Genomic DNA, 23,978 nt, shown 5'->3' on the forward strand with positions numbered 1-23,978 from the left:
AAGGCACTCTGCTGCGGTGGGACCCCCCGTGAGGGGACGGGACCCCCGGGGTGGGGATGGGGACCCCGAGCTCTGCCTGGTGTCATCTGGGGGGGCTGACAGAGCCCCCCCATCCCATCCTCCCCCCCCCCCCCCCATCCCGCAGCCCAGCTCAGCACCAGCACCACGAAGGCACTTTGGTGGAGACGTGACTTTGCTCAGACCCTCCTCCCCTCCCCCCCCCCCCTTCCCGGCTGCGAGGGGCCACAGGGGGTCCTCAGGGCTCACCCCAACCCCCCCACCCCCGCCTGCATGACCCCCCCCCACCCCCCCACCCCCGAGACAACTGCTCGTCCCTTCTCTCAATAAATAAGAAATAACTTAAAATGAGGTGAATTCCCATCGGTGGAATCCCCCCTGAAATTGTCTGACCAGGACCCCTCCCCCCCCCCCCCCCCAAATCCTCCCCAACCCGCCGTTACCCAGCACCCAGGGGTGGGGGGGGGGGGCTGGCCACCGCGGGGGGGCCCGGAGCTCCCGCCGGCTGCTGGTGACAGCTGGTGCTGGTGATGGCCGCACACACGGCCGCGGGATGCGGGATGCACAGCCGTGGGGTGAGGGATGTGGGATGTGCAGCCGCGGGATGCGGGATGCCCGGCTGCAGGATGCAGGATGCTCGCCCGCGGGATGCAGGATGCCCAACTATGGGATACAGGATGCTCGGCCGCGGGATGCTCGGCCGCGGGATGTAGGATGCTCGACCGCAGGATGCTCGACCTCGGGATGCTCGGCCGCGGGATGCGGGATGCTCGGCCGCGGGATGCGGGATGCTCGGCCGCGGCTATTTGCGGAGCTGGAGGCTCTCCAGGAGGACACGCTTGTGGCCGGGGTCCAGCACGCCGGCCTCCTCCAGGTCCTCCTCCGTGATGTCACTGGGGAGGGCAATATGGGGGGGGGGCATAGGTGTGGGGCTCACCGCCCATGGGGGGGGTACCCCAACCCACAGGGGGGAACCCCTTAGTGGGCGCAGGAGCACCCGCTTGGGTCGTTGGGTGCCCAGCCAGTCTCCTCCCCACCCCTGCCGTGGGGCTACGTGGCCCTGAGGGGCAGTGGGGACCCCCCAATGCCACAGGGACCCCCCAATGCAGTAGGGACCCCCCAAAGCAGCAGGAACCCCCCAGTGCATTGGGGACCCCCCCAGGGCAGCACCCCTGAGGGGTCTCTCCATGGCAGGGTGCCCGGTGTCATCTGTGGGGGCTGGCAGAGCCCTCCCATCCCAGGGACCCCATGGGCAGCAGGGACCCCCCAAAGCAGCAGGACCCCCTCCTTAAAGCAGCAGGGACTCCCAGGGGCAGCAGGGACCCCCCAGTGCAGCAGGGACCCCCCCAACGCACCAGAGACGCCAGGGGCAGTGGGGACACCCCAGTGCAGCTGAGACCCCCCAGGGGCAGCAGGGACCCCCCAAAGCAGCAGGACCCCCTCCTTAAAGCAGCAGGGACCCCCAGGGACAGCAGAGACCCCCCACATGGGCAGCAGGGACCCCCCAAAGCAGCAGGGACCCCCCCAACACACCAGAGACACCAGGGGTAGTAGGGTCACCCCAGTGCAGCTGAGACCCCCCAGGGGCAGCAGGGACCCCCAGAGGCTGCAAGAACCCCCCCCCCCCATGGGCAGCAGTGACCCCTCCAAAGCAGCAGGGACCCCCCAGTGCAGCAGGGACCCCCCACACGGGCAGCAGGGACCCCCCCCCCCCAATGCAGCAGAGACCCCCAGGGGCAGTGGGGACCCCCCAATGCAGTCGAGACCCCCCCAAAGCAGCAGGGACACCCCCCCCCAAAGCAACACCCCTCGGGGGTCTCCCCATGGCAGGGTGCCCCCGCCCAGGCACTGCTGTGACCCCCCCCCAGGGCAGGACGTGGACCCAGCGGGGGTGACAAGGTGGGGGGGGGTGGTGGGGGTGTTGTGGGGGTGCCCCCCCCCCGGGGGTGCCGCTCACCTGAGGAACTCCAGGTCGTCCCAGCCATTGCGCACCAGCCCCTCCTCGTACCGCTCCAGCCCCAGCGCCCGCAGCCACTCGCCCACGCCGGGCACGGCCCCCCGCCACGGCCCGCCTGGCACAGCGCCTGCGCGGCACCCCCCGCACCCTCAGCAGGCAACACACCCCCCCCCGGGATGGGGCATCCCCCCGGGATGGGACCCCCCCCCCCCAGGATGGGACCCCTACCCCTAGAATGGGACATGACCCCCCAAGAATGGGACATCCCCTCAGGATAGGACCTCTCCCCAGGATGGGACATCCCCCCCAGGATGGGACTCCTCCAGAATGGGACATCCCCCCCCAGGATGGGACAACCCCCCAGGATGGGACCCCCACCCCAGAATGGGCCCCCCCAGAATGGGACCCCCACCCCAGGATAGGACCCCTCCCCAGGATAGGACACCCCCTCAGGATGGGACACCCCCCCAGGATGGGACTCCTCCAGAATGGGACATCCCCCCCCAGGATGGGACAACCCCCCAGGATGGGACCCCCACCCCAGAATGGGCCCCCCCAGAATGGGACCCCCACCCCAGGATAGGACCCCTCCCCAGGATAGGACACCCCCTCAGGATGGGACACCCCCCCAGGATGGGACATCCCCCCCAGGATGGGACCCCCCCAGAATGGGACATCCCCCCAGGATAGGACCCCTCCCCAGGATAGGACACCCCCTCAGGATGGGACACCCCCCCAGGATTGGACACCCCCTCTGTCTGTGCCCCACAGCCCCCCCTACCCCAACCCCCCCAAAGCATCACCGCATCACTAACACCCCCTCCCCCCCTGCAGGGGTCCCCCCAAAGGGAGGGGACCCCCCTGACCCCCCCACTCCACCCCCCAGCACCCACCTCCTCCGCCAGGTCCTCCTGGATGCTCTCCCGGATGGAGTGGGGGGGGAAGGCGAGGGAGCGGCCGTAGTCGGGGGGCAGGCAGCGGGGGGGGGGCAGCTCCCCCCCCCGCCCCCCCTTGGCCAGCAGCGACGGTGGCGGGGCGGGGGGGGTCCCCTTCCCCTTCCCACCCCCGTAGTCCACCTCGCTCAGCGTCTTGGCCATCTGCAGCACCGAGCACGAGCGGTCGTCCAGCAGCCCCCCACTACCGGCTGCCGGCACCCCCCCGCTTGCCGGCAGCCCCCCAGTAAGGGGGGTCCCACCGGGCCCCTCCAACCCCAATCCGGCGGCCGGCGGGGACCGGGGGTGCGGTTTGGGTGGGGGGCACTCGCCGAACGCCGGCCGCCCCTTGGGCTCCTCTCGGCCGGCGGTGGGCGCCGGCGCCTCTTTGGCGCTGCCAAAAAAGGGGTTCGGGGGCACCTCCAGCTCCCGCGGCAGCGGCGGCGGGGGGAAATCCGGCGGGGGGAGGTTGAGGGTCCCGCTCTCCTCATCCGAGGAGCTCTCCTCGCCCCGGCACGAGGGGCGCCGGCGGCGGTGCGGCGCGGTCAGCTGCGCCTTGCCTTTGGGTGCCGGGGGTTTGCCGGGGTCCCCCGGGGAGAGGAGTTGGTGGGGGACCCCCTCCAGCACGTAGTACGCCGGGTTGTTGAAGCTGTTCTTCAGCGGCCCCCCCGCCGGCTCCGCCGGGGACCTGGGGGGGACACGGGGGTGAGCGCGGCACCCCTGGGCGCCAGGGGGGGGACACACGACGCCCCCCGTGTCCCCCCCGCCCCCCCAGCCCTGCCCGGCGCCCCTCACCGGCTCGGGGTGGGCTCGTCCCTGGGGGGGCCGCGGTGCGGCGCGGGGGGCCGGGGGGCTGGTGCGGTGCTGCCCTTCTCCGGCTCCTCCGGGAGCTTCGCCGCGGCGGCGGTGGCAGCGGTGGGGGGGGGCTCGGCACCGGGGGGCTTCCGTCCCACTGACCTGCGTGACAAGAGGCGGCGGGGGTCCCGTGGGGCTCGGACCACCCGGAGAGGGCTCACACCCCCAGGTCAGGGCTTGGCCCCCCCCAGGATTTGGGTCAGACCCCCAAGGATTGGGCTCAGCCCCCCCCGGACAGGGCTCAGATGCCCCCCCAGGATTGGGCTCAGATGCCCAGGAGAGTGCTTGCCCCTCCCCAGGATTCGGCTCAGCCCCCCAGCATTTGGCTCAGACCCCCCAGGAGAGGGTTTGCCCCCCCCCCCCCCCAGGATTGGGCTCGGATCCCCCCAGGACAGGGCTTGGCCCCCCAGGATTGGGCTCAGACCCCCAGGATGGGGCTCAGCCCCCCCAGGAGAGTGTTTGCCCCCCCCCCGGATTGGGCTCAGCCCCCCAGGACAGGGCCAGCACCACTCTCGGAGACACCAACCCCCCCCCCCATCCCTGACCCCCCCCGTGGCAGAGCCAGCACCGGGACTGTCCCCGACTGCATCACACACGTCACCCCAGAGGGACGCTCCGAGTGCTCCCGCAGCACCGGCAGATACCCACCCCCCCTCCCAGGACCCCCAACCGGGGGTCACCGGTGCTCCCCCCACCCCGCCGAGCCCCGTCCCCCGTACTTGGCACAGTCCTGGTTGGCTCTGGCGCCCAGCGGCACCTTCCCTTTGCCGGCCGCCGTCTCGTCCTTATCGACGCTGATCCACTCTGCGGTGGGGGACGGACGGACACGGGCTCAGCAAGGGGGGTCCCATCCCCGCTGTGTGTCGTGTGTGTCCGTGTGTCCCCCCCCCCGGGGGGTGTCCTCACCGTAGAGCCTCTCGCGGGTGCCCAAGCGCTCGGCGGGCACCCGGACCTTCATGGAGCCGCGGATGTTGCCCGTCTCCTCGCCCCGGTGCGACAGGTAGGTGAGGAACTGCTGCGCCGTGCTGCCGATCATGGACTTGAGGGCGATGACGCACTCCCCTGGGGGCGGCAGGAGGGGGAAAAAAAAAAAAAAAAGGAGGGGGGGGGGTTGTCGGGGGGGTCTGCATCCCCCCAGGGACCCCCCTCACCCCACCAAGGGATGGCGGCGCCGGTGCTCACCGTAGGACTCGTAGCCGTCGAGGGATTTGACGGTGAGCAGGAGGTGCTGGTCCTGCAGGTACTCGATCTCGGAGAGGATGGGCTTCAGCTGGGGGGGGTAAGGGGGGGGGAGAGGGGGTGGGAGGGTGACTGGAGGGGGGGTCTCCCTGCCCAGCCCCCCCCCCCCCCCTGCACCGCCAGCCCTGTCCTCACCGTGGGCAGCTGCCGGGACGACCACTGCACCTTGAGAAAGTTGATGTTGTCGCTGCTCTGGCTGTCGTTCTCGAAGCTCTTCTTGAACTCTGCAGGGAAGGGGGAGACGGCATCAGCCCCCCCCCCGGCTCCAGGACCCCCCCGAGCCCCCCAGGACCCCCCCACCCCCCCCCCCCCCCCCGCGGTGCCACCGCCACCCCTCACCTTCCAGGCAGGTGGAATAAAACTCGATGAAGAACTTGGTGCGGCTGGCCGTCTTCACGATGGCCTCGATGCTCTCGAACTCGATGTGCGCCTGCTCCGAGGACTTGGAGAGCCCTCCGGGGAGAGGCGAAGAAGCTCAGGGACCACCCCCCCACCCCGGCACCCCCCCCCTCCCCCCCCCACAGGGAGAGGTGGGACCCCACGGGGTGTCCCCCCCCTTGGGCACCTTTTTTGGAGACGAACTGGGAGGTCACCCCCACCTCGAAGGAGCCGAAGACGGGCGAGTGGTCGCTGGTGACAATGTCGTCCGTGCACCCTGCGGGATTTGGGGGGAGGGGGGGACACACAGGCGGTGTCCTGGGTGGGGTGGGGGGGACACACGGTGCCCCGGGGAGGGGGAGGGGGGGGACACCCCGCTCACCGTAGGCGTTGCAGTTGACGTGCGTCTCGGGGTAGGACTTCCAGAGGATGCGGTCGCACCAGGACGGCACGTTGGTGCGGACCTGGAAGGGATGGGGAGGGTGGGGAGGGGGTTTAGGGGTGGTTCCCCCCACCCCCCCAACGACCCCCCCCCCCACCGCCACCACCGCCACCACCACCACTGCCACCACCGCCACCGCCACCTACCCCCGTGGGCTTCTGCTTGTGCCAGACGTAGGTGTCCCGGGAGCCCCGCTCGTAGCGGTAGGTGGGGGGGAAGGTGATCTCCTCCTCACCTGCACCGACAATGGAGGGGGGGGTCAGGAGAGCCCCCAGACCCCCCCCCCCCCCCCCGGGACCCCCAGGTCTCACCGAAGCGCAGGAAGACCTTATGCTTCTCCTTCTCCAGGTTGAGCTGATCCACCTTCAGCAGCGGCTCCAGCTCCTTCCGGCTGATGTAGTTGAGGATCTCCTGTGGGACGGAAGGAGCTGGGACACGCCGGGGAGGGGGGGGGGGACACCCCCCCACACAGACCCCCCCACACACACACCACCCCCCCCCCCATCCCAACCTGGATGTCCATGTCCAGGCGGTAATTGAGGTCCCCGAACCAGAAGAGGTGGGTGAAGCGGAGGGAGATGTCGAAGGAGCTGAGCTGTCTGTCCCCCAGCGAGAGCAGGCGCAGGATGTCCAGGTAGTTCTGGTTCCTCCTGCCCGGGGGGGGAGGGGGGGACACGGGGGGGACACACACACACGTCACAGCGGGTGTGACATCAGCCCCGCGGCAGGATCGGGCCCGTCCCGCCGGCGGGGCGCTCACCGTGCCGTCTTCTCGTTGCCGGAGGTGAGGTGGCAGTTGACGAAGCCGAAGGAGGTGCCGTTGAACATGAAGGAGACGCCCACGGCCCCCTTGTTCCCTGCGGGGACACGGCGGTGTCGCGACACGGGGGGACACGCACGCGCACGGCCACACGACTGCCCCAGGAGCCACCGGGCTGTCCCCAAGCCCCGGTGACGGGGCCATCGCCACCCGCAGCCTGCGCCGTGCCCAGGCGCCCTGCACGCACCCCCACGCCTCCTCGTGCAACGCACACGCACGGACCCCTCGTGCAACGCACACACATGCAGACCCCTCGCCGTGCAACGCACATGCACTCTGACCCCTCCTCGCGCAATGCACACACACACTCTGACCCCTCCTCATGCAACGCACACACATCCCTCCTCGTGCAACACACGCACATGGCCCCCTCCTCGTGCAACATGCACACACAGACCCCTCCTTGTGCAACACACACTCCCCTCCTCATGCAACTCACACACAGACCCCTCCTTGTGCAACACACACCCCCCAACACCTCCTCGTGCAACGCACACACGCAGACCCCTCCTTGTGCAACACACACACCCCAACACCTCCTCGTGCAACGCACACACGCAGACCCCTCCTTGTGCAACACACACTCCCCTCCTCATGCAACTCACACACAGACCCCTCCTTGTGCAACACACACCCCCCAACACCTCCTCGTGCAACGCACACACGCAGACCCCTCCTCGTGCAACACACACACCCCAACACCTCCTCGTGCAACGCACACACGCAGACCCCTCCTTGTGCAACACGTGCACTCAGGCCTCTTCTTGTGCAACACCCACACAGAGACCCCTCCTCATGCCACACACACACGTGCAATGCACACACACGTGCAATCTGACCCCTCCTCATGCAACACCCCCACCCCAGAGCCCTCCTCGTGCAACGCACACATGCCTGGACACCCCCTTGCGCAACACGTGCAACACCAGGACCCCCAGTGCAACGCACACGTGCCCGGACCCCTCCTCCAGCACACGCAGCCCAGGCCCCCTGTGCCCCCCCGTGCCCCCCATGCCCCCTGTACCCCCCGTGCCCCTCGTGCCCCCTTGTGCCCCCTGTGCCCCCCATGCCCCCTGCGCCCCCCCATGCCCCCATGCCCCTCGTGCCCCCCCGTGCCCCCCTGTGCTGCTCCGTGCCCCCCCGTGCCCCCCGTGCCCCCACCCAGGGTGTTGGCGATGCCGGTCTTCACGCTGGAGGTGCCCACGTGGCTGATGCGGTTCTCGTGCTCCGGCTTCACCAGCACCACCACTTTGATGTTCCACAGCGACTGCACCGCCACCTGCGGCACAGCGCCGCCCTCAGAGCCCCCCGCCGCCCCCCAGCACCGCGGGGCGGCGCAGGGTGGGACCCCCCCCCCCCGCATCGAGCCCAGCACCCCCCGAGGACAAGGACCCCTCCAACACCATGGCATGGGGCAGGATGGGACCCCCACACCCAGCCCAGCACCCCCGAGGTGGCAGGAGGCCCCCAGCACCATGGGATGGGGCAGGATGGGACCCCCAGACCCACTCCCAGAGGGGCAGGACCCCCCCCACACCGCAGAATGGGACCCCCAGACCCATCCCCTATTCCCAGAGCGGCAGGACCCCCCCCCCAGCACCGCAGGATGGGGCAGGATGGGACCCCGAGATCCATCCCGGCACCCCCTGAGGACAAGGACCCCCCCAGCACTGCAGGATGGGGCAGAATGGGACCCCCCAGACCCATCCCCTATTCCCAGAGGGGCAGGACCCCCCCCCAGCACCGCAGGATGGGACCCCCAGACCCATCCCCTATTCCCAGAGGGGCAGGACCCCCCCCAGACCATGGCATGGGGCAGGATGGGACCCCGAGATCCATCCCAGCACCCCCCGAGGACAAGGACCCCCCCAGCACTGCAGGATGGGGCAGGATGGGACCCCCAGACCCATCCCCTACTCCCAGAGGGGCAGGACCCCCCCCAGCACCGCAGGATGGGACCCCCAGACCCATCCCCTATTCCCAGAGGGGCAGGACCCCCCCCCAGCACCGCAGGATGGGGCAGGATGGGACCCCGAGATCCATCCCAGCACCCCCCGAGGACAAGGACCCCCCCAGCACTGCAGGATGGGGCAGGATGGGACCCCCAGACCCATCCCCTATTCCCAGAGGGGCAGGACCCCCCCCAGCACCGCAGGATGGGACCCCCAGACCCATCCCCTATTCCCAGAGGGGCAGGACCCCCCCCCCAGCACCGCAGGATGGGGCAGGATGGGACCCCGAGATCCATCCCGGCACCCCCCGAGGACAAGGACCCCCCCAGCACTGCAGGATGGGGCAGGATGGGACCCCCAGACCCATCCCCTATTCCCAGAGGGGCAGGACCCCCCCCAGCACCACAGGATGGGACCCCCAGATCCATCCCCTGTTCCCAGAGGGGCAGGACCCCCCCCAGCACCACAGGATGGGGCAGGATGGGACCCCCGGATCCACCCCAGGGACACCGAGCATCACCCATCTCCACCACCCACCGGCGTCTACACCCCACGGCGCCCAACGCCCCCCCCAGCCCCATCCCATATCCCCCCCCCCCATCCTCCCAGTTTCCTACCGGACGGTACTCGACCTCGGTGAAGTCCTTGAGCACGGCGCGGAGGAAGTCCACCCACTCCTTGTCCCCCAGGGAGTTCTCCTGGGTGCCGAAGACGTAGATGTCGTGGGGGATGGCCACCGTCACCTCGTCCAGCGTCTTCCCCAGCCCCTTCGAGGTGAACCACGAGGTGATGTTCTTGGGGGGGGCACGCTGCCTGCGGCGAGGAGGGGGGGGGGGGGGCACATTCAGGGTGGGGGGGGAACCCCGGCGGCTCTGCGCCCCCCAACCACCACCACCACCACCACCATGGTGGGAATCCCCCCCCTCCTCTCCCCGCGCCCCCCCCCCCCGGCGCTGCTCACCCATGTTCCAGGTGCCGATGAAGATGGAGATCATGTCGGGCTCGTCCTGGTGGGAGTGTTTGTTCTTCATCAGCTGCAGGAGCTGGCAGAACGCCTCCCGCTTCTGGGGGGGGGACACACACAGTGAGAGGGGGCACTGGGGGTCCCCACAGCTCCCCCCCCCCTCGCCATGGCGGGGGGACGCCAGGCAGGGACCACCCACCCAGTGCCCGTCCCCGAGCCCCCGCGGGGGTCTGGGGGTTAAATCCTGCTCCCCCCCTCCTCCCATCCTTACGAGGGACCCTCTGCCCCCCCCCAACCCCGGCAGAGTGTGACCCACCCGAGCGCTGACGAAAACAAAGTCCTTCCGCTGCGTTTTGTCCTTTTCCTTCTCAAAAACGATGCCCAGTTTGTTCTGCACCCGCTGGGACTTGATGAGCTGCCGGACTGGGGGAGAGCGGGGAGAGGGGTTTTGGGGGGGCCGGGGGGGGGCACCCCACGCTCCCCCCACCCTCCTCTTCCCATCCATCCCCCCCCCAAATCCCAGGCGCAGGTCCCCCCAGGGCGCAGGGACACCCCCCGGGTGGGGACACCCCCCCGTTCCCACCGCCCAGCCCCATAGGGATGCTCCCCCATGGCTGCAGCGCAATCTGGGGGGCTGAGACCCCCCCCGCCCCCCCCCCCAACGGGCCCCCCCTCACTCTTATCGTGGGTGAAGGTGTTCCAGTCCTCCTGGGAGTCCTTCTGCTTCTTCAGCACCACCAGTTTCCCCCCCTCCACGTCCACGCTCAGCGTGTACTTCTGCGATTTCCCGATCTTGGTCAGGTCCCCCAGGGTGACGTCCAGCTTCACCTGGGGGGGACACCGCCTGCTGACGGGGGGGGGGGGACACAGGACAGCCCCCGCCGAGGTCTGCGCCCTCCTCACCGGAGGCGGGGGGGGAGGGGGGTGGCTCCATCCAGGGCCGCCCCCGGTGCCGGGGGGGGGGGGTCGGGGCTCACCTCGAAGGTCTGCACTGGGATGCACTTGGCCTTGCGGGAGAGGGGCTGGGGGGGGGCGGGGGGGGCGGCCGCGCTCATCTCCTGCAGAGCTTTCAGCGCCTGCCGCAGCCCACCGCGTCACTGCCAGCCCCCCCCGCTCCACCAGTCCCCCCCAGTCCCACCAGTCGTCCCTCCAGCCCCAACAGCCCCCTCGATTCCATCAGCCCCCCCCCAGCTCCCCCAGCTCCACCAGCACCAGTCCCACCAGCACCCCCAGTCCCACCACCCCCCCAGCTCCATCAGCCCCCCCAGCTCCACCAGCCTTCCCGACCCCCCCAGCTCCCCAACTCCACCAGCCCCCTGTCCCCAATAGCCCCCATCCCCAACAGCCCCCCGCAACTTCATCAGCCCCCCCAACCCCAACAGCTGCCTCCAGTCCCACCCCCCCCCCAGCTCCACCAGCCCCCCAATCCCCAACAGCCCCCCAGCCCAAACGCCCCCCCCAGCTTTACCAGCCCCCCCCAGGTCCCAACAGCCCCCGAGCTCCCACCAGCCCCACCAGCCCCCCCCAGTCCCACCAACCCCCCCAACTCCATCAGCCCCCCCAATCCCAGCAGAAGCCCAGCTCCACCAGCCCCCCCAAATCCATCAGCCCCCCCAGCTCCCAGTACCCCCCAGCCCCCCCAGCTCCACCAGCCCCCCCAAATCCATCAGCCCCCCAGACCCCCCCAGACCCCCCAGCTCCACCAGACCCCCCAAATCCATCAGCCCCCCCAGTCCCCCCCAGCCCCCCCAAATCCATCAGCCCCACCAGAACTCCAACTCCCTCAGCCCCCCAGTCCCATCAGCCCCCCAACTCCATCAGACCCCCCAACCCCCCATCCTCAACAGCCCCCCAGCTCCGCCAGCCCCCCCAGTCCCACCAGCCCCCCCACCCCCCCCGGCGTCCCCTCTGTGCCACCCAGGCAGCTCGCTTTCGCCCCAGCACCATCCGGATCGTGCCCCTGGTGCAGGACCCGGCGCAGACCACCCCCCCCAACGTCCAGCGGGACCCCGACCCCCCCCCCCGGATTCCCCCTCCGCCCCATCACCTTCTTCTCGATGCCGGAGAGGAAATCCTTCAGCACGGAGAGCTTCAGCACGAGGCTCTCCAGCTCCTGCTCCCCGCTCTGCCCCGCCGCCTGCGCCCCACACGTCACCCACCGCGGCGGCACACCCCCCCCCAGCTCCGGGGGGGGCAGGATGGGACACCCCCCCCCCCCCCAGCACACTGGCACAGGGCAGGATGGGACCCCCGGATCCATCCCAGCCCCACAGAAGGGGCAGGACCCCCCTAGAGGGGCAGGACCCCCCAATCCATCCCAGCCCCCAGAGCGGCAGGACCCCCCCAGCACCATGGGATGGGGGAAGATGGAACCCCCAGACCCACCCCAGCCCCCCAGAGCGGCAGGACACCCCCCCCAGCACCATGGGATGGGGCAGGATGGGACCCCCGGATCCATTCCCTATTCCCAGAGGGAGCAGAAAGCCCCCCCAGCACCATGGCATGGGGCAGGATGGAACCCCCAGATCCACCCCATCCCCCAGAGGGGCAGGACCCCCCCCCCAGCACCATGGGATGAGGCAGAATGGGACCCCCGGTTAGATCATCGCTCCCCAGAGGGGCAGGACCCCCCCAGCACCGTGGGATGAGACCCCCAGATCCATCCCAGCCCCACAGAAGGGGCAGGACCCCCCAATCCACCCCAGCCCCCCGGAGGGGCAGGACCCCCCAGTACCATGGGACAGGGTAAGATGGGATCCCCAGGTCCACCCCAACCCCCCAGAGGGGCAGGACCCCCCCCAGACCATGGCATGGGGCAGGATGGGACCCCCCTATCAACCCCAGCCCCCAGAGCGGCAGGACACTTCCCCCGACACCATGGCATGGGGCAGGATGGGACCCCCAGACCCATCCCCTATTCCCAGAGGGGCAGGACCCCCCCCTCCAGCACCATGGCCTGGGGCAGGATGGGACCCCCAGTTGCCGGGTGGGCGTCTCTCCACCGGCTTTCCCCCCCCATGGCGGGTCGGTGGGCACCATCCCCATGGTGGGGGGAATGTCACCGCCACGTCCCCACGCGTGTGTGTCGTGTCCGTCCCCCCCCTCACCTGCTGCAGGATCTTGGAGACCATGGGGGAGCTCTGCTGGTCGAACACCTTGGAGAGGATCTCCAGCCCCGCCAGCACCTTGTCCACCTCACTGGGGGGGGGGGCGGAGAGACAGAGGGCAGCGGGTGGCTGCCATCCGTCCGTCCATCCGTCTGTCCGCCCGTCTGCCCGTCCATCCCGGCGCCCCTCACCCACCTGTGCAGCCGTTTGCAGGAGGTGACGAGGGTCTTGTTGAGGTGGGGGAGGCTGCTGGCCCCCCCCTTCACCGCCTCCAGGTCCAGCGTGTAGCTGCCCTTCAGGTACTCGTGGGAGATGCTGCTGAGCCCGTTGGTGCTGCGGGGAGGGCGCCCGCAGGCTTGAGCAGCTGGCGGGGCCGGGGGGGACACACAGGCAAAAGGGACAGGCGGGACCCCCTCACCTCTCCGCCGTCCCCTCCGGCACGGCCGGCCCCAATCCGGTGGGGCTGAGCCCCCCCGAGGTGGCGGTGATGCTGGTGGAGCCGGAGCGGGGCGGCAACGGCGGTTTGTCATCCTCTCCATCTGCCACGGGGAGACGGGGAAAGGAGGGTGGGCGACAGCCCCCCGAAAGGAGCGGGGGTGCCGGGAGCCCACCGGGCCGCGCTGCCCTACCCGAGTAGTCCCTCTCCTCCGCGTTCTCCTTCTCCTTCTCCCTCTCCACCGGGAAGAGGAGGGTGCAGACCAGCCCCTGGTTGGGCTGCAGGTACAGGGCGATCAGCTCGCTCAGCGTCTGGAAGCGCCTCACCTGCACCCCCTGCGAGGTCTGCGGGGACACGGGGAGCTCAGCGCCCGACGTGGGGGGGTGTCACCCGCACGCGCCCCACCGGCCCCCCCCCCCCCCCCTCCCCTGCAGGAGAACCCCCCAATCCACCCCCTCACCCATGGGGAACCCCCATCCGCAGGGATCACCCCGCGCAGGGCCCCCCATCACACAGGGACCCTCCCACTGCAGAGACACCCCCCCCATGCAGAGACCCCCACATATGCAGGGCCCCCCCCCCCATGCAGGGACCCCCCCCCTATGGAGGGATCCCCCCATCCGTAGGGATCAGCCCGTGCAGGGATCACCCCATGTAGGGATGTCCCCCACGCAGGGACCCTCCCCATACAGAGACACACCCCCCCCCCCATATGGAGGGCGCCTCCATGTAGCCCCCCCCAATCAGGGCCCCCCCATATGGAGGGATCACCCCCCATATGGAGGGATCCCCATCATGCAGGGATCCCCCATGCAGGGAACCCCCCCCCCCACGGAGACGCCCCCCACAGAGACCCCCCCACCCATATGGAGGCCCTCCCCATATGCGGTCCCCCCCCCTTTTGTAGAGCCCACCCCCACGCAGGGCCCCCCACATGCAGGGCTCCCCCTATGCAGAGACCCCCCCCCACAGAGGACCCCCCCTAAATGCAGCCCCCCCGCATGCAGGGCCCCCCCATATGCAGGCCCCCCATATGCAGGGATCCCCCCATGCATGGACCCCCCCCCCCTGCAGGGACCCCCCCCCCATGCCGGGATCCTCCATGCAGGGACCCCCCACTATGCATTAACCCCCCCCGCAGGGACCCCCCCCCATGCAGGGCTGAGCCCCATGGCGGGGGGGGGCCCGGTGCACGCGGCACCCCACGCACAGGCAGGGTGCAGGCAGGGTGCAGGCAGCATCCGTCCCCCGGCCTCCCCCTTCCCGGGGGGGGGGGGGGGGCATATTCCTGCCCACCCGCACCGCACAAAGGGGCTTCTGTTGCTCTAAAAATCCCCGGCCACGCCGGCCAGCCAAAGCGGGCACTGCCGGGCCCTGCCGGAGAGCCGGGCACGCTCCCGGCACAGTGCCACGGCCGAGTCCTGCCGAGCCGTCCGGCTGTGCCGGGATCCAGGCACGCTCACGGCACGGTGCCGAGGCCGATCCATCCGGCTGTGCCGGACACACTCGTGGCACGGTGCCGAGGCTGAGCCGTCTGGCCGTGCCGGAGAGCCGCGCACGCTCACGGCACAGTGCTGAATCTGAGCCCTGCCGAGCCATCCGGCTGTGCCGGAGTGCCGGGCACGCTCCTGGCACAGTGCCGAGGTCGATCCATCGGGCTGTGCCGGAGTGCCGGACACACTCATGGCACTGTGCCATGGCCGAGTCCTGCTGAGCCGTCCGGCTGTGCCGGGATCCGGGCACGCTCATGGCACGGTGCCGAGGCCGATCCATCCGGCTGTGCCGGACACACTCGTGGCACAGTGCCGAGGCTGAGCCGTTTGGCCGTGCCGGAGAGCCGCGCACGCCCACGGCACAGTGCCGAATCTGAGCCCTGCTGAACTGTCCGGCCGTGCCGGAGTGCCGGACACACTCAGGGCACGGCGCCGAGGCCGAACCATCGGGCTGTGCCGGGATCCGGGCGCGCTGGCGGCACGGCGGCCATGCCGGGGGGGTGGGCGGTGTGGCGAGGGGAGAGGGGCTCAGCACCCACCTGCACGGCCAGGAACTCCTCCTCGTCCGGCAGGATGCGGTAGGTGTGGACGTGCTTCTGGAACCTGCCGGCACCGGGGGGGGGGTGGGGTGGTCAACCAGAGGGCGCCGGGGGGGTCGGCATCCCCCCATCTGCCCCCCCCAGCCCCCGGGGGACACCCAGTACCCGTCCCGCAGGACCCCCGTGTCACCAGCCGGGCACCCGCACCCACAGCTCCGGTATGAGCATCGCCCGTGGCATGCAACGAGCTGCCAGGTCTCAGCCTGGGAAAACGCCTGCAGGACGGGTGCGGGGGGGTCCTAGACGGGTGCTGGGGGTCCCGGGTGGGTGCGGGGGGTCCCAAAGTGACCCCCCACACTTGCTCCGAGGGGGACCCCCCCGCTCGACACCCCCATGTCACCAGGCTGCCCCCCAGCCTGCCCCACACCATGCCGCGGATGCCGGCCCCGCCACCCGTCCCTGTGCCGGAGCGGGCGTCCCCCCTGCACGGCAGGCAGGAGCAGGCAGGAGCAGGCAGGAGCAGGCAGGAGCTGGCAGCCGGGAGTCCAGGAAACAATTTATTTTTCAATGGAAGCTCACCGGAACCGGGGACGCGATCCCGGGGCAGAGGGGTGACGGGCGGCGCTGAGAGACGGGGCACCGACGCCAGCGGGCGCGGGGAGCGGGACCGGGGACCCCACACGTGTCCCCCTCCCCGGCACTGGGGACCCCCTTCCCGCGGCACGGCCAGACGTGCCACCCCGGGTGCCGGCGGCAGGGACGGTGGCTCCCGGGCTGGCCCCCAGCCACGGCGCTGGTGGAGGTCACCATGAACAGAGAGGTGGCTGTCACGGCGCCAGGGCCACCTCTCAGCTCGGCGGCGGTGTCCCCTGCGCCGGTGGCACCCCACCGCAGGGCTGGGGGACCAGGGACAGGCACTGTCCCCCTGCCGCTGTGCCCGTGTCACTGGAGGGTATGCCATGCCCTGCAGTGCTGTGTCCCCCCATGCCACCATGCTCCCCACAAGGCCATGTCCCCTGATGTCACCCCACAGCGCCAGGTCCCCCAGTGCCACCCCACAATGCCATGTCCCCCCATGCCACCATGCTCCCCACAGCGCCATGTCCCCTGATGTCACCCCACAGCGCCAGGTCCCCCAGTGCCACCCCACAATGCCATGTCCCCCCGTGCCACCATGCTCCCCACAGCGCCATGTCCCCTGATGTCACCCCACAGCGCCAGGTCCCCCAGTGCCACCCCACAATGCCATGTCCCCCCGTGCCACCATGCTCCCCACAGCGCCATGTCCCCTGATGTCACCCCATAGCTCCAGGTCCCCCAGTGCCACCCCACAATGCCATGTCCCCCGGTGCCACCCCACTCCCCACAGTGGCGGGTCCTCTGGTGTCACCCCGCTCCCTGTGGTGCCATGTCCTCTGGTGCCACCCCACAATGCCACGTCCCCCCATACCACACTGCTCCCCACAGTGCCATGTCCCCTGGTGCCACCCCACGGTGCTGGGTCCCTCCATGCCACCCTGCTCCCCGCAGTGGCGGGTCCCCCCAGTGTCACCCCACTCCCTGTGGTGCCATGTCCCCTGGTGCCACCCCACAATGCCACGTCCCCCCGGTGCCACCCTGCTCCCCACCACACCATGTCCCCTGGTGCCACCCCGCTCCCTGTGGTGCCATGTCCCCCAGTGCCACTCCACCCCCCCCGTGTCCCCGTCCCCCAGCCCCGCAGCAAGGGAGGGTGGCACAGCACGAGCATCCATCCTCCCACGGGCTCCAGAAAGGGGGTCCCCCACTCCTGCCCCCCCCCCATGGACATGTTCCCCCCCCCCGCCATGGCCAGCATCGCACCCCGAGGGTGCAGCACTGGGGCTGCTGGGTGCCCCAGTGCCCAGTCAGGGGTCGGGGGGGGCCATGGGGAACCCCCCAACTGGGGGGGGGGGGGGGGGGTGAATGGGAACCCTCTGGCGGGGGGGGGGGGGGGGGGGGGCATGGGAAACCCCCACTGAGGGATCTGGGGGGTCCCCAGCTCAAAGAAGTCCTCGGGGGGGCCACCATGGGAGACCCCCAACTGGTGTCAGGGGGAGATGTACGGGGACCCCCAGTTGGTGGGATTGGGGGGGGGGGGGGCACAAAGAGTCTGTGCGAGAAGCCCTAAAGCACAGTCGGGGTCTCCAGAGCAGGAACCCCCATGGGGGGGGCAGATGGGGAACCCCAGTACAGGGTCCGTACGGGGAACCCAAACTGGGGGGGCAAAAGGGGGACCCACAGGAGGAACCCCGGTTGGGGGGAAGCACAGGGGGTCTCTATGGGTAACCCGGGGGGGGGGGGGTATGGGGACCCCCAGCACAGGGGTCGGTTTGGAGGACCCCCCGGCACCCCCCAGGCACTGCCGGCACCATGAACCAGCGGAGAGCCGGGCTGGGGGCTCCGGCCCCCCACCCTCCCATGGGACGCTGCTCAGGGACCGTCCCCACCGCCAGCCGCCAACCGGCGATGCCAACGCCTGCCACCGCCATGTGCCGCCACCGCCTGCTCCGGCGAAGCCCCGGTGTGCCACGGCTGTCCCTGGGGAAGCCCCGGCGTGCCACAGCCAACCCCGGCAAAGCCCCGGTGTGCCACGGCTGTCCCTGGCAAAGCCCGGGTGTGCCACGGCCAGCCCCGGCGGTGGCCACGGCACGTCGGCGGGAGGGTTAAAGGAAGACGGCGCTGCCGGGATCCCGGCGCAGTTCCCTTTCCTCCTCCTGCCCCCGCAGCTATTTTTAGGTCGCTGCCGATGGTTCCAGCAGCCCCGGCCGCCCCCGCGCAGGCAAGGGGGCTGCTCGGTGGGACCGCGGCACGCTGGCGCCCACCGCCCGGCCAGGGACCCCCACTGGTCCTCACCGCGGCACGGTCCGGTGCAGCCACCCGCCATGGCATCCCCGTGCCGGGCTTTGCCTCGCTGCGGGGTCCCGGCCCCCGGCACAGCCACGAGGCACCCACAGCCCGTGGCACAGAGCCGGTGGTGGCGGCTGGAGCCAGCGAGCCCACAGCCGGGGCGGGCAACCTGCCAGGGCCAGCGGCACAGTCGGGGGGGGACACACACCGGCCTCTGAGCCAGCCCCGCAGTGGGGACGCCACGTTCCCACCGCTGGCACCGGGAGCAGCGAGTGGGAGAGGCCGGTGCCGGACCCTCCCCCTTACCCCGGCACTTGTGCCACAGACCCCGGCTGCACCCCCCTGCCACCCACGCGCCCCCCCATAGCCCCGTGGCACCGCTGGGTGCCGGTATTCGCAGGGGCGAGGCGTGCTCTGCCCACACCGTGCCGCCGGCACCGTGCTCCCGGCACCGCTTGCCACCCCGGCTTCCCGGCAGGGAGCCAGTGGCCACAGCCACACCAAGCCCGCGTGGCCAGCTAACTGAATCTGCACAAGCCACCAGCCACAGGGAAGGAGGACGGTGCCACCGCGGAGGCTGCACGCCCTGCACCGGCACGGCACGCGGCACACGGCACAGCCCCAGGCCAGGGCAGGCCGGATCGCGGCGGGTTCCTGGTTCTCCCTCATTTGCCGTAAGGAGCCAGCGGCTGCCGGTGCCCACGGGCTCTCGGGGAGCGGAAAAGCCTCATTTCGGGGTGCCCTCGCCACACCGCAACCACATCAAGGTCCCGGTGCCGGCACAGGCAGCCGGTCCCAAGCAGAGCCGGAGGGTACACCCCGGGAACATCCCGGCACGGTGCTGAGCCGCACCGCCAACACGCCGAGGTGCCGGTGAGGCCCCGGGGACAGCGGGGTGGCCGGGCTCCGCTGTACGGTGACGGCCCGGCTGCCATCCCGGTGCCACCGCACACACAGCCCCAGCGCCAGGATGGTCACCGGGCAGGGGGTGGCAGCGCCCCAGGGACCCCCAGGGCTGTCGGCACTCGCCGGTGGCCCGGCACCAGCCGGCGTCGCCACAGGAGCCACTGACCCCCCCCAGTGTGACCCATGGGCACAGAGCCATCCCCCCCAGCAGCCCCCCCTGGGCTGGGGACCCCCCCAGTCTGTCGGTGCCCCGTCCCCCCAGACCCCCAGCCCAGAGAGGGTGCTGACCCCCCAGTAGTGCCAGTGCCCCCCAACGCTCCCCGGGTCTCCCCGTGCCTGTGTGCCCCCCCCCAGACCCCCACCCACTCCCCATCCACCCCCCACTCCCAGTGCCGCTCCAGCCCCCCCATGCCCATCCCCCCCGTGCCTGTTGCCCCCCAGTGCCCGGTCCCCCCCCATAGTGGCAGTGACCCCCATGTGGTTCCCCCCCCGGTGCACCTCCCCAGTACCTCACTGGTGCTCCCTCAGATGCCCCCCCCCCCCCCCTCCGGTGCCCCTTCTGGACGCCCCCCGTGACCCCCAGATCTCCCCCAGATCCCCCCCGGTGCTTCTCCGGACCTCTCCGGGTGCCCCCCCGGTACTTCTTGTTCCCCCCCGTGTACACCCCGTCGGTGCTCCCCCCAATTCCCCCCCCGTGCCCCCCCCCAGTTCTCCCCCAGACACCCCCTGGTGCTCCCCCGGACCTCTCCGGGTACCCCCCCGGTACCTCTCATTCCCCCCCTCCCGGTACCTCGTCGGCGCTCCCCCGGATCCCCCCTGGTGCCCCGCAGGATACCCCCCGTGCCCCCCCCGATCTCCCTCAGGACCCTCCTCCGGTGCTTCTCCGGGTGCCCCCTCGGTGTCCCCCCCGGTACTTCGTCGGTGCTCCCCCAATCCCGCCCCCCGGTGCCCCCCTGCCCCCCCCCAGATCTTCCCCAGACCTCCCCCCGGTGCTCCCCCGGACCTCTCCGGGTGCGCCCCCGGTGTTCCCCTCTACCTCGTCGGCGCTCCCCCGGATCCCCCCCGGTGCCCCCCCCGGACCCCCCCCCCCGTGCTTCCCCAGACCTCGCCCCAGTGCTCCCCCAGACCTCTCCGGGTGCCCCCCCGGTACCTCCCGTTCCCCCCCCCGGTACCCCCGGTGCCCCCCCTCGCTGCCCCCCCGGGCCCCCCCCGCACTCACAGCAGGCAGAGCGCGTAGGCCCCCGCCACGCTCTCGCTGTCCCGCACCAGGAAGCTCCCGTCCCGCCCGGCCCTGGCCAGCAGCTCCTCGGCGGCGGCCCGGCTCAGGTCCCGGTGGTACCAGGGCGGCGGCGGCGGCGATGACCCCCCCGCGCCCCCCGCGCCCGCCATGCTCCGCCGCCGGGGCCGCGCCGCGGGGACGCGCTCCGCTCCGCGCTGGGGCGGGGCCGGGCCGGGCCGGGGGGCGGGGTCAGAGCTGGGGGCGGGGTCAGAGCCGGGGGCGGGGTCAGAGTCGGGGGCGGGGTCAGGAGCCCTGGGGCGGGACTGAATGGGGCGGGGCTAGAAGGGGGCGGGGCTAGAAGAGAGGGGCGGGGAAAGACGGGGTGGGTGGGGGCAGCGGGGGGGGGGGTCTGGGGGAGCACCGGGGGGGGGAACGGGGGACACCGGGGGGCCGGGGCACCCGGGAGAGCACCGGAGGTAGCGAGAGCGTTTTGGGGGAGCATCGGGGGGGGGCACCCGGCGGGTCCGGGGGAGCATCAGGGTGTAGTGGGGGGGGGTTGGGGGAGCACCGGCGGGGGCACCGGGGAGGGAGACCGGGGAGGGAACGGGGGACACCGGGGGGACACCGGGGAAAGCACCGGGGTGAGCACCGGGGGGGACAGCAGGGGGGAGCCCAGGGGGATCCGGCGGAGCGCCTGGGGGGAAACGGTGGACAGCGGGGAAAGCACCGGGGGGAGCACTGGGGGGTCCGGGGGAGCACCGGGGGGTACTGGGGGAGGGTTGGGGGAGCACCGCAGGGGGCACTGGAGGAGCACCGGGGAGGGGAAAGGGGAACACCGGGGGGCACCAGGGGAGCACCGAGGGAGGCGGGAACACTGGGGGGGGTCACCGAGGAGGTCCGAGGAAGCACGGTCAGCACCGGGATGGGAAAAGAAGAGGTCTGGGAGACCACCGGGGGGAGCACCGGGAGAGGCACGGGTGGTGGCACCGGGGGGGGGGTCCGCGGGAGATCCGGGGGGGCACCGGGAGGAGGCGGGCAGCAGTGGGGGGGGCGGGGGTGGTACCGGGGGGATGGGGGACACCGGGGGGGGGGGCGGGGAGCACCGGGAGGAGACCGGGAAGGGCGAGAGGGGGACGCGGAGGGGGGGCGTAGGGGGTCGGGGGGGGACCGAGGGTAGGAGCGGGTACCGGGGGGGCGGGGGAGCAGGACCGGGGACGCCCCGCAGGGAGCCCTGTGCCCCCCGCTTTGCCGGGCATGGAGGTTCGGGGGGGGCGATGCGACGCAGCCCAGTGGGTTGGTATGGACATAGGCAGCCCCCCCCGGAGGTGGGTGCCCCCCCAGAGATGGGTCCCACCGCCCCTCCATCCCACCTCCCCACGACACCCCCACACCGAGTGGGGCAGGAGCATTTATTCACCAGCCACATGCCGGGGGGGGGGGGATGGGGGGGGGGGGTGACAGCATCTTGGGGACATCCCATGGCGGGGGCACAGGCAGCCTGGACCCCCCCTTCCGCCCACCTGCAGCCCCCCCCCCCTCCGCTCAGAGCAGGGCCAGGAGGGCGGCGGGCAGCAGGGCCAGCAGGACGGGGAGCGGGGAGCCGGGGGGGGTGGCAGCGGCGCCGGCGTAATAGCGGGCGACGGCGACGTTGGGGTTCCCCTGAGCGGGGTCGAACCACATCTGGATGCAGCGGCCGCTGCCGCGGTGGTGGGGGCTGTAGCGGTAGGAGTGGGACCAGATCTGCTCGCAGAGGTCGGCCGCCGTGGGGAAGACGAACTTGAACTTCTGGCACATGGCGCCGTGGGGACACTGGTTGGTGCCTGGGGGGGGGACGGGACGGGACACTGGGGGGGAACGGGTCCCACTGCCTTTGCCACGGTGGGTTTGACCTCAGGGGACAGCATCCCCCCACCGTGCCTCCCCCCCCCCCAGACCATGGGGATGCAGCCACATCCCCTGCGGTGACACAGGGGTCCCACAGACCATGGGTGGGTGGGGGGGTCCTCGCGCCCCCCCCAGTCCCCCTCCACACTGACCTGTGGTCCAGTTCCAGCCCTTGTGCCAGTTGACCTTGCAGGTGACGGCGTCCTGGCAATCCTCCCACCACTGCTCGCAGTCCTCCCGGCACAGCGGAACGTGCAGGATCCGCTCCCTCCGCCAGCTGTTGTCACTCTGTGGTGGCACCCCCAGTTCACCCCAGTTCACCCCAGTTCACCCCACCACCCCCCAGTGGGGTTGCACCCACCCACCTGGTCGATCCAGGGCCCCAAATTGGGGGAGCACTCGTAGAGACACGTGTCCTGGATGAAGTGGCGCTTGCACTTCTCCGGCATGGCACCGCAGTGGTCCCAGTTGAAGCCATACAGGTAAGACTGGTCCTGGTGGGCTTCCAAACTGGTGTTGGTGGTGCAGCAGGCGTTTTCCTTCCAGAGGGCACACTGCGCCGGGGGGGGGGGCAACCGGGATTCAACCCACCACCCAGGTGGGAAAGCACCGGGGCAGTGGGTGATGGAGACCCCCACGGGTGCCCGGGGACCCCACGGTGGGTGCCGGGGCGGCGGGTGCCGGGGCAGTGGGCGAGGACCCTACCTGCCCGTAGAGCTGCCCCTCGGGGCCGGGTTTCGTCTTGTGGTGCTTGGCGTCCATGCAGATGTTGAGCAGCGAGTCCCGTGCCGCGGCGGTGACAGTGATGGTGGCCGGCCACACCGTGAGCACCGTGAGCAGCACCCACATGGCTGCCATCCCCCTGCCGGCGGTGACGGCGGGTCAGTGGGGACAAAGTCCCTCCCAGTGCCACATATGGGAGCCCCGGCGGGAACGCCGTCACCGTCACCGGCGGTGGGGAGCACCGGTGTAGTGGGGGGGGTGTTTGGGGGGGCTCCTACCTGGGTGGGTGCCGGGTGCCGGGTGCCGCGGGGTGAGCGCAGCTCATCTCAAAGGTCGTGGCGCGGTGCAACCCTTGGCCGCCGATCACGGGACGTCGCCAGGGCAGTACCCACGGGGCACCCAGGGAATGGGGCACCGCGCCCCACCGCCCCGGTGACACCCCCTCCAACCCCCCCCCAGCCCCGCGCGGAGACGTTCTCCGTCCTCCTGGCGCCGCGCTGGGGCCACCGCCGGCCAAAATCCACTCGTGGGTGTTTGTCCTTCCCTCCCGGGGGGGGTGTGGGAAGCACTGGGGGGGGGGGGGCACAGCAGGGAGGTGGCCCCACACCCTGACACCAGCATGGGGGGCAGGATCCGACACAACCCCCCCGGCACTGCAGCGTCCCCACAGATGCCCTGGGGGGGACGGGGGAACCCAGGACATCCCAGTGGGTAAGTGATGCCCCTGGCGGGGGCTGATACCCCCACTATGGCTCACAGATACCCCCCAGGTACCCCCCCACTGGGGTGGCAGATGCCCCGGGGGGGTCACAGATACCCCCATGGGGGGCAGGTACCTCCCCACTGGGGTCACAGATGCCCCAGGGGGTTCAGAGACGCACCGGGGGGGTTCGAAGATGCCCCACAGGGGATGACAAATGCCCCAAGGGGGGCAAGTACCCCCCCCGAGGTCACAGATGCCTCCGGGGTGGGGAAGATACCCTGCGGGGGTCACAGATACCTCCCGGGGGGGTCACAGATGCCCCGGGGAGGAGCAGGTACCCCCCCATTGGTGTCACATACCCCCCATGGGGGTCACAGATATCCCCCGAGGGGTGACATTCCCCCCATGCGTCCCAGATGCCCCCTCCGGGGTCGGACGCGCTGAGGGGGGGCGGGAACATCCCCAGCTGTCAATCAAGCTTCGCCCCGCCTCTATGTCCCCGCCCTCGCCACCGCCCCGCCGCCGCTCAGCCCCGCCCCTCCC

General features: G+C 71.3%; 2 protein-coding genes across 2 annotated transcripts; both read right to left on the reverse strand.

Moving 5' to 3' along the window:
- Positions 1-694: 694 nt before the first annotated feature.
- Positions 695-20,308, reverse strand: INPPL1 (inositol polyphosphate phosphatase like 1). Its single transcript, XM_082483591.1, is given in 30 exon segments — positions 695-911; positions 1,976-2,067; positions 2,070-2,102; positions 2,869-3,595; positions 3,703-3,864; positions 4,482-4,566; positions 4,669-4,824; positions 4,945-5,032; positions 5,137-5,225; positions 5,341-5,454; positions 5,567-5,656; positions 5,762-5,843; positions 5,968-6,056; positions 6,133-6,232; positions 6,333-6,471; positions 6,582-6,678; positions 7,803-7,920; positions 9,211-9,386; positions 9,389-9,406; positions 9,555-9,657; positions 9,874-9,980; positions 10,235-10,385; positions 10,535-10,633; positions 11,605-11,694; positions 12,665-12,755; positions 12,860-12,997; positions 13,083-13,203; positions 13,294-13,444; positions 15,133-15,196; positions 20,126-20,308. Coding segments are annotated over 30 exon segments (3,831 nt in total). The 5' UTR covers positions 20,296-20,308; the 3' UTR covers positions 695-820.
- A 1,291-nt stretch (positions 20,309-21,599) lies between these two features.
- Positions 21,600-22,858, reverse strand: LOC309683832 (folate receptor alpha-like; the record flags this gene model as incomplete). Its single annotated transcript, XM_082498133.1, has 4 exons — positions 21,600-21,945; positions 22,162-22,297; positions 22,375-22,563; positions 22,715-22,858. The coding sequence occupies 4 exons, from the start codon at positions 22,856-22,858 to the stop codon at positions 21,668-21,670; spliced, it is 747 nt and encodes a 248-aa protein (XP_082354259.1). The 3' UTR covers positions 21,600-21,667.
- Positions 22,859-23,978: the final 1,120 nt, after the last annotated feature.

Source organism: Vanellus vanellus (assembly GCF_965231255.1).
Source record: "Vanellus vanellus genome assembly, chromosome: 1".
NCBI classification, from domain to species: domain Eukaryota; kingdom Metazoa; phylum Chordata; class Aves; order Charadriiformes; family Charadriidae; genus Vanellus; species Vanellus vanellus.